This window comes from Hoplias malabaricus, chromosome 1 (assembly GCF_029633855.1).
Source record: "Hoplias malabaricus isolate fHopMal1 chromosome 1, fHopMal1.hap1, whole genome shotgun sequence".
Lineage (NCBI taxonomy): Eukaryota > Metazoa > Chordata > Actinopteri > Characiformes > Erythrinidae > Hoplias > Hoplias malabaricus.
The window spans coordinates 67,633,552-67,644,049 of NC_089800.1; the positions used below are offsets into that span (position 1 = coordinate 67,633,552).

Sequence of the window (10,498 nt, forward strand, 5' to 3'; positions counted from 1 at the left end):
TTCATGTAGCCGTCTGAGTTATGAACTACAGGAAGTATAGTAAACAGTGGCAGGATAATTTGTTAACATATAACAGATTGAAATTTTTATTTAAAAATTTGAATAAAAGTGGTCCAGAGAGACACAAAGAGAGAGAATAGGATAGAAACAGACAGACAAAAGGAAACAGGCAAAGCCAAAAGGAAAGCCACTGGGTGGGGACGGAGGCTTGTGAAAGCTTGTCAGAACGGGTGAAAGAAGAGAGCATCTACACTGCATGCCTACACATGCATAGGCAATACAACCCTTATTCTTTTATCTCTAAGAAAGGATAGATGGAGAGAGACAGAGAGAGTAAAGAGACATAAAGAGTGAAAGAGAGACAGGGAGAGTGAATGAGATAGTGGAATATATGAGGCAATCCGGACAGCAGTTTATGAAAAAAAAAATTCCAGATGTTTCCTAAATGAACATGACAGAAAGGTTAACATTGTAAAACAAATTTCACTCAAGCTCATTCCAAAAATTTTAGATGTAGATTTATCCCAGCCTAATGCTGGAGGACTAAATACTAAATCTCTAGCTATATATATATATATAGTGTATATATATATATATATATATAAAGTGCAAAAAGAGTAGGGAGCTTTTTGATGGTTATAGGAAGAGATTGATTTCAGTTCATTTTTCCAAAGGGTGTGCAACCAAATATTAAGTTGAGGGAGCCAATAATTTTGTCAGGCCCATTCTTGGAGTTGGTGTGGAGTTTTCAGAGGTATATTAATCTCTGTTTTCTGTGTTGTTCCAGTACACAAAGGAAATAAAATAAGAAAAACAATAATGTTCTTGGACAAATACTTCATTTTCTGGAAAGATTTCAGGGGTGTCAACACTTACTCAAAATTAAACAAGTTTAAAATTTGAGACAAGTTAAACTTAAGCCACCTACAAGAGTCATTTCCCCCTCAAATATCCCATTCCACCTTAAAAGTGGCAGAGCTTCTGAAGGTAAACAAACCAGAGAGAACTGCAGTTCTCCACAATTGTAGCTGTTCCCTTTAAAGGGGGTATGTTCTACCCATTTCCCCAAGGGAACCCAGTTCTGGAGTCTTAATGAAATTTGTGTGTCATGCTTTAGTCAAAGTACCACAAGGATTAAATACCACCATAAGGTCCCCCCCCCTGTCTAAACAGCCCTGTTCAGAATGACAGGTTTCAGTGTCTGTTCTTCTAAATGAGAATGGGCCACAACTCAGCGCAAGAAACAAGAAGTGGGGAGTGAGTAGCAAAAGCTGTGTTTTTTAAAGCTGTTTTTGCTTGGTTCTGTCCCTGCTTCGTTTTCATTTTCTTCATATTTAATCAAAACTATTACTTCCCAGCACTTGGGCTGTTTCTCAGCTTGCACCCTTGTGTGTTCTTACTTTCTTATGTTCTTGTTTTACGTCATGTTCCACTGCCAAAGTTATGTTCTATTACTCAAGAACAGAACAAGAAATGTTAAACTACCGGATGTTGTTTGTGCCCCACCCAAAATAATGAGAATGTACCAGTTCCTGACTTGCCTATGATCTCATAGTCCCATCAATTGCTGTGGCATCATGGGTTTATTCTTGCGTGGGGGCGTGTTCTCATGAATGTTTTTCTAGAGACTACAAGTCCATTCTTCGTGCTCATGGTATATGAGAAATAGCTCCGTTGAGTTTCTTTTGCTCTGTTTAATCTTTTCTTTGCACTTTCATTTACACACAGTTTCAGTTCTGTGATTGCACTGATTGACTGATGGACAGCTCCCAGACAAGGGGGCAGGACAATGCAAAAGTCTCTGTATTCCTATGTTTTCTGATTTAGGCAGTCCACAAAACCTGATTGGATGGTCTTATTCCAGTATGTGGACTGGTAGGGGCTACAGTTTCCTCAATTTATATGCACACACACTGAACAGGTGTAGATGTATCGACTAAGTATAAGGGGTTTCAACACACATCTAGAGATACGGTGAGCTTACGGTGAGGGTTTGATGGTACTACAGATTCCAAACCATCACAGGTGACACCAAGTCTTTTTCTGTTGTGTGATGGGATCTGTCAATCCTTTAGAGAATGTCAGGTATTTTTTGCTGAGTTCGACTTTAAAATTCTTGAGATAAAACCAGTCAGAAAAGGTGGTGATGGGCTGATAATGTGTTTAATTGAATGTCCTCTAAAAAGAGGAGCCATCAATAACTAAAACCTGTCCAACAAAAAGGAACTCTTGTTATGCAAATTGATGGAATATTTCCTGGTTAAACAGCCACTGGTTGACTTCTCTTTTGTCGCTGTCACGATGAGTTTCAAGCCTTTCTTTTCACCTTTCAGGCTCATTCTTCGCATAGTTACTCAAGAACGAGTAGAATGAGCTGTACAGGTTTACAGAGAACTGAATAGGTACACACCCTACCTCTCCTAAAGTTATGAACTTTATTTATTTATTTGAAAATGAAAAAAAAATATCTGCATTTTACAGTTGTTTATATCACAATTAATTGCTGAAAATGTGTAGCACAGTGAAACCTTGTATCTTCAAAATGGTAATCTTGAAGGAAAGTACAAAATCTTCTTAAATTATGAATGTATAATTAGCTTTTTGCATTGTTACTGGTCTATTCCTCATTGTATAATAATAAAAAACTGGTGATAAACTATTTCTAACATTGCGACATTATAAGCATTCCTCAGCGTGAGGACTAGCACTAGTAAGACGTAAGTGCCGTTGTTTTGTTCAGAGAAGGTTCTGTTTCAAAACCTCATTCTTTGCATCTCTAGCTGAGGAGAAATATGCCTCAAAATGTAGTTTAAGGAGTGCCTAGAGCTGGACGATATGGCCAAAATGTATATCACAATATATTTCTTAATTCTGGCCAATACAACATAATTCCAAAATTGATAAGAACAATAAAAAAGCCACGGGAAAACTGACAAAAAACTGAAAGCAACATGACATCACCATAAAAAAAACCCACTTGGCTTTGTATATATTATTATTTTTAAACTAACTTTAAAACTGAGGGGTCACCCTACTGTGGGCAATGAAGCGACATCATTTTCACCTGTCTCTCATCTAAACCTGGCTGTTTTTTCTTGGAAAAATTAGAATATCCATGGCTGACCAGTTGACCACACACACACACACACAATACACGTTTGGAGTTGGGTGCATCAACCAGCAAAGGGCAACATTAACCTCCTAGATAAAAAAGCCAGATACCTAACCCCTACCTAAGATTAATAACAGAAAGAGTGATGTGTGATTCACTTCAGTAAACATGAGGATTGCTGTTAATAATAATGTATTGCTACTGAAATCCTCATCAGAACTAACATCACTTACTGAACTCACCTGCAAACCCCTCGCATGTGTGCGCCCACCGTTTAAGGAAAATAGGCGCAGGAGGTTGAGGAGAGAGTGGATTATACCATTTAGTGAGTTTTTTTCAGTTTACGAGATATAAAGTTACATAAAAAAATAGACTTACCTCTTATATTTAGGGGTGCTTGGACTCAAATTACAGGCAACCCAGAAATATTGAAAATGTATTTAAAAATCATATCATTATATATTGATATATACTGATGTTAAATTATTATTCCTAGGGGCACCTATTTTAAACAAACTTTCAACAGTGCCCAATTGCATAATCTCCATAGAATAGCATGGATTTATCACATCAACATGCCCAATGCTAAATGCCAGACAGAGGGGTATACCAAAACCATGTAAATATCAGTAAAAATTACAAAATACAGTGTAAGACACAGAAAACGTTCTTTCTGAGCCAAATATTACGTTATTCTCTCAAAAACAAACACATGCCTGAGCTAGCTGACTTTATTTGTCCCTTCTAATTCCAAGATCTAAACTTTCATATTTCTTGTTTTGAGCACATTAAAAAACTCAGATTACATAATTCTTAGAAAATACAAAGCAGGCTTTAATGAATTTGTAAATGTAAACAGGTGCATTGTAAGCAGGAAGGAATGCTGGGAAGACAAATGCCAAACAGCGGAAATCCACCACGAGTACGGTTTACATTCAGAGGATGTGTGTTTATGAGTGAAATGTCTAAAGTGTTCATCACTTGCTTTCTTTCCAATTCTGTAGGATGTGATGCTGGAGCAGGTCTGGGCATCAGCGTCTGGGCATGGAGACAATTCAGCTCATATTTAAAAAAAAAAATAAAAAGCCGAGATCATATGCAAAGCCTCCAGCCATTCATGAGTTCATGACAGGACCTGGCACAATGCATGCTTAAAAAGGTTTTCCTTAACCTTCCTAGAAGATATGTACAAACATGCATTCCCTGAGAGCAGGAATTTTTTAATGCAAAAACAACGTAAACATTTCTGTACATTCTCATGTATGTCTTAAGGACACACTGCTGGAGACATATTAAGAAATCTTAAGGCAAGTCTTAAGTGAAGACATATTTAAGGCATGTTCTTTAAGACAGTATCAAAACAAAGACCAGATTTCTTGAATTCTTGGCATTAGAAAAAGTCTTAAGGCATCATGTCGGAGACTGCGAAGGCAGCTTAAGGCTTTAGACAACTTAAATTCATCCTTAAGGATTCTTGCACAAAGCACATAATGAAACCCTGCACAATTTTAGTATAGTAGCTTTCAAAAATAATTAAACTGCACATAAAACCTGTCTATAAACCAACAAGTAAGCAGGTATCCTCAGGATGTAAACAGATTGATAGTACATATTTCAAAATTCCATCTTTTAGCTGTAAACACAGGAATTCAGAGTGACTCACTGATGAGAAACCTACTGGATCTGATCTCTTAACAGTGTTGGTTGATAATTACCAAATGTCCCAATGGCTTCAACACAAATACAGCAATTTTATTTTACTCTCCAGAGCCACCAGTATATCATGTGTATGTGTGTATGTACATGTATTGTTAAGAATGGTGAAATATATGAAAAATCTAAAACTTTGACTTTTAACCCAGTGCCCAGACGTCTGGTTTTAGGACGGACAATCCGGTTTTTCAGGTCCCAATCCTCAGTCTGGTGCAATGGCTAGATGTATGCTTAATAGTCTTTTTTCAGTCAAGTAGCTTGTACAATCATTAAACTCTTCAGACATCTGGTTCTTATAGCAACACTGTGAAGTTTTCAGACTCTGGAAGTTTCTCGAGAATGAAACATTTCACTTCAAACCACTCTCAATATTTTTTTTTACATCTGAACATTTTAATTAAACAGAAAATGTAAGGATGTTGATTAAATTCCCCTTTAAGTACATAACATAATCGCTTTCCAATGAAAAACATATATCTCCAAAAACAGGAACTTTCCAGGAGAAGGAATAAAACTTCTAAATTTTCAAAGACGTCAACGTAAAAAAGAGTTTATTCCAAGTAATTTTGGAGCATTGGTCGATTCATCATGGAATTTTCAGTGTGAAGGACAGCTGCTGTATTCAAATGATTTTGCAAACTAAAACTCAACAAAAATTTAGAAACATGTTTTTAATCGAACAGCGATGATTTGCAGTAACTGGAGCACTGTTAGAGTGAAATGTTTTATGGGAATACAGAAATAATGGAATCTTTTTAAAGCATATATATATATATATTTTTTTTTTCACAATAAGGTGTGGTTAAGCCTTTGTCAGCCACTGTTTTGGCATGTAAACACGTCTCAGTTTTTGTTGCAAAGAAAACTGTCACTACTGAGCGGATGTAATGATGATCCACTGGGAGAGGCCACTGTGAACAGAAGCCTTTTTTAGTTTTTTTATTTTTAGGTTGTTTCAAAAGAAACATTGATCGAGCTGTGAGAAAGAAAAACTTAAACAATGATTCATCAGGAAATATGTGCTGAACTGTACACTGCACTGATTTATAAATTAACCTTAGCTTTGAAAAATATGGTTCCCAATATAGTGAACAGTGTGACAAATTTGGAGACCATCCTTTGTATATCATCTCCAGTCTATATGGCCACTAAATACAAAGTAATAATTCTTTAACAGATATTTTTGTGGATCAGATATATGATGATGTACATATAATTGGTAGGGGAGGGTGAAAGAAAAATAAGTTGGGAAAAAAACAGTTTCCAAACTGGAGTTCAAAAAAAGATAAAAACGGGATTCCTAACATCATTCAAGAAATAGACCACCACAGATGTTAGATCGGATAAACGGCATTTAAAATGTTCTTCTCTGAGAAACATATTTGGTAATGCTATTGGTCTGAAATGATGTGGAGCTGTAAAGCTCACTCAGAAAAGGATATAAAGAAAAAAAAAGTAAAAAAAAGTAGAACATGCATGAATCAAACAAAGAAACTGCTGGTGTTCTCAGAACTATAGCAAACAATGAAAAATATAATACTGCCCTTAGCTTCTGAGTTTTCACTGTAATTTTCTGCTATGTATATATCAGTCAGCCAAAACATTAAATTGCCTCAAGGTCCATGTTATCAGCTCCTCTGAACATTTATTACTTTTTACAATGACACTTTTTACAATGCTATTCTCCAATGGTCAGAACACCCACAGGACCACCAGATAGCAGGTATTATAAGGGGGTGAAACATTCGCAGAGCTGCAGTGACACAATGATACTGTTCTATTTTGTGATTGGTGTACATAAAAATAACTTTCATTTAATAGTCACTTTTGACTGAAAATGGTGGTCTCAGATGCACTATGTATCTTTTATATAAATGACATGCATTACTCATGAAATATTAACCAAATTACTGTTTTTTTTAATGTAATTACTAATTGCTTTTACAGTAAAAATTGCCTATACTAGTTTCCTAACACCATTTTATAGCAAAAACTTCTGTACCCTCTTTACCTGAATAAGAAAAACACTGAGATTTAGGCACTTTGAAACACAACCCATTGGTCATTCTGCAAGCATATTATGTTTTCCACCCCCTGCGTTTTATAAGAGCTCTAGATAAGCAACGTCCATTCACTAGTTCTCATTTCAAATGTAAATGTATTTAATACCTCACTGTCATTCTACAAACTGTGTAATTGTTTCCAGTACAGTACAGGAGAACAGATTAGGATCAAATGGAAGAACTTTCTTCATCAGAACAAAATTCTCCAACCACTGGGCCACCAGCACAAACAACATGGTGAACGGGAAAAAAATCAGGATCTGTTTGTTCCATTGCCAATCCAGGCAGTGTGGACTGATCTGTCCCGACCTGTATCTGGGAGTGGGGCTGATACATCAGCTCAATATTTGCACATTGAATATTGTTCACTGTTTGCACAATTTTGTCTGGAGTGACAGCTGGATTTGAGTTTGGTTTTGAAAGACAAGGAAAGGCCATGCCTGCTGCCTCTTGTTCGCTTTGATTTAGAACCCAAACCATCCTGAATGTGTGGAAGAGACGCAACAGGAAGACGTGAGAGAACTTGTTGTACGCATCATGAAAAGGAACTCCACCCTGTTCAATCTTCAAGTGATAAACAAATATTTTCCACTACTCTTTAATTGTAGAAGAGCTTCCTGGCATGAAGAAAGAATCACCAGGAGGCAAATCTGTAAACTATAAAACCGAGCCTGTCTCTAACGATAAAGGCTTGTCTGATCAAGACATGGAAGTGGATTTGACTTACACTCTTATTCTCTAAGTTAACTTCATTCTCTTTCTGTCCAACTCTCTCCTGAAGGAGCAATGATCAAAAACTACTATGCACCAACATCTCCTGAATGTCTTGAATACTGAGAAGATCGATGGATCCATCTTAATATCTCAATTAATAAAAGAATTGTTTGCCTGGGGCTGAAGGGGTTTGTGTTAAATACCCTTACAGTCAATTTATTATAGTCCAGTTGGGTCCCTGGGCAAAAAAAAAGTATGTTGCATGGATAATTTACACTCACACTTTACAATTACACTTGTACAGCTCCTTTTCTAGACAGCCGAAGCACTTGACAATACTTGGAACTGGGTTTAACTGGTACTTGTCATTTTTTAGGCACAACATTTTGATAGACTTTAAACTAAACCCATTCTCAGTTCTGTGGTTATTTTATCCCTCCGGAGGGAGCACGGATCAGAAACCCCTCTGGACCAAATTTTGCCCTTGAGTTTCTTGAATCCCAAAAAAGATCCCTCTTGAGATTCTTTTCAGACGACCCCACTTTTGACACTTTCTTTAGGATGCCACTTGTGATGCTTCAATGAGGATCCATCTTGAGACCCTTTCCTGAAGATTCCTATTGAGACACTTTCCTGAGGATCCCTCTTGAATATCCTGATAAAGACATGCGTTAAAGGCATTTTGAGTTAAATATCTTTGAATATTCCATTATTGTCCAGTGTTGGTCAGAAATCATCATAACCAAAATATGCTGTTGGGTCCCTTGGCTCTTAAATCTCTGCATTTGCTGCCTCATAATGCAACTGTCACCATGTACGATGGAGCAGGGTCTCTTTGACTCTCCAGTCGTTTGTTTTTGGCCTCCAGCAGGTTGCTGCTGTTATGGATAGATGTGGCCCGTGCCACCTGCCTGGAGCCCTGGAACCTTGAGACACACTCACAACAGCGCTTACCCATCAGGTAGAGGATCTCAAAGAGCGAGAGGAGGATGCACACCAGACTGGTGATCACCATGAAGAGCGTGAAAATCCTCTTCTCGGTTGGCCGTGAGATAAAGCAGTCCACCACATTGGGGCAGGGTTCTTGTGAACACTTGATCAGTGACGGGAAGGTGTAGCCTTCATACAGGTAATAGAGCAGATACACAAAAGTAGCATCTACAGCCATCTTGAATATCAGTGAAAGGACATAGGTCCACCAGAGGCCTCCACGCTTTTTACCTGTGTTTTGGTAAAGCCGTTTGCAGCCCTCACCATATTTTAACTGATGCTTGCGCTCGCGTTCTTCACGGTAGGCCACATGGAGCACCACCATTAGTGAAGGACATGTGACGAAGATCAACTGCAGGGCCCAGAGGCGCACGTGGGACACGGGGAAGAAGTAGTCATAGCAGACATTGTGGCAGCCTGGCTGGGCTGTGTTACAGGAAAAGTCCTTCTGTTCGTCACCCCACACCTTCTCCGCTGCTACCACGAACACCATCACCCGAAAGAGGAAGACCACGGAGAGCCATACACGTCCAAATGCTGTGGAGTATTTGTTGACCCCGCTCAGGAGGCCCTGCAGGAAGGCCCAGTTCATGGTCCAGAGAAATTCTGAAACACTTTGGGGTAGAAAATCTAGTGTGGGATAGAGACGTGGGGCTTTCAGAGATTAGGTAGACCCGGAGATCTGAGACCTGCGATCATATTAAGCTATAGAAAGAGCAGAGACAGGCAGAGAGAGAGAGAGAGAGAGAGAGAGAGAGAGAGAGAGAGAGAGAGAGATGAATAGTGCTTCTAAAACAGGTTTTTGTCTCAATATAAGCTGTTTCGGTGAAGCATGCACATAACCACAATCATTCCAATCTCAACACACATCAGACAATCATCATGGAGATGGATACAAATGTTTGGGTGCCCTTAATTACTAATGATTTTGTAAGTGTTCTATATTAAACACACTACTGCTCATTTTAATGCACAGCTATTGTTTGCGTGACATTTTACATTTTAAGCAAAGGAATCAAAAAATGTGTTTAGTCTAAAGGCAATGACACATTTTATGTTGTCTTGTTTTCACAAATATGTGAAAAAGTAGGTTTATTACTTATTTTTACTTAGAACATGTCGTTTATTCAACGGCGTCTAAACTATGGCATATAACATTATTGTCTCATTTCAGTTCACAACAAAGAATCATATTTCAGTGAATTTCTTTGCTTTTTATCAATATAGGAAGTCCACGTAAACATTTCTCCTCATTAAATGAAAGAGACTAAAATGTAAAATAGTACAATAATAATAAAACGCAAACATAAATCGTACTTTAAAGCGTGAATCGCGTGAAATTTCTCTGTGTAACTTAACTTCTCCTCTGATTTTCTTTGTATTGTCCCAACAACATCTGGATAGACGCTCTTGATAAACGCATTTAAAAAATATGAACTATTAAGAAACTACTTACAATTACCACACGACGGTAGACTGCTGAGTTGACGACATACTCTTCAGGCGTTTTCTGCTACAGAAGCGTTGAAGTTAGAAACATATTTTTTTTTCCGCACCCGTTTTCCGACACGGCGCGCCTCCTGTTCTGTGATTGGCTAGGAGTGCTCCATCTCCTGTAATCTGACTGGTTCACATTAACTTGCTTCTAGGGCCTGCATCCTTCATTACAGTTGCATCCGAAAATACAATTGGTCAAAGTCCCGCGCGCTGCACTGGGATTGGCAATACCCTAAATACAGTACTGCCAATCCCAGATGACATGGTCTTCTCCGGAAAGCGGGTAAGAAAAATCTGACTGCATAAAAATTCCTGAGATCAGATTAAGCATAGACTTTTTATCCAACTACTGACGATACGAAAGCGCCGTCTACTGGCCACGTGCTGCACTGTGTGCGAAACACTGAAT

The 10,498-nt window shown here is 38.1% G+C and overlaps 1 protein-coding gene across 1 annotated transcript; it reads right to left on the reverse strand.

Moving 5' to 3' along the window:
* Positions 1-3,931: 3,931 nt before the first annotated feature.
* Positions 3,932-10,151, reverse strand: gjb10 (gap junction protein beta 10). Its single transcript, XM_066671558.1, has 2 exons — positions 10,049-10,151; positions 3,932-9,297 (listed from the first exon to the last, which is right to left on the reverse strand). The coding sequence occupies exon 2, from the start codon at positions 9,182-9,184 to the stop codon at positions 8,396-8,398; it is 789 nt and encodes a 262-aa protein (XP_066527655.1). The 5' UTR covers positions 9,185-9,297; positions 10,049-10,151; the 3' UTR covers positions 3,932-8,395.
* Positions 10,152-10,498: the final 347 nt, after the last annotated feature.

Coding starts and splice junctions, on each gene's coding strand:
- gjb10 (XM_066671558.1), bottom strand. CDS start 9,184: ATGAACTGGGCCTTCCTGCAGGGCCTCCTGAGCGGGGTCAACAAATAC.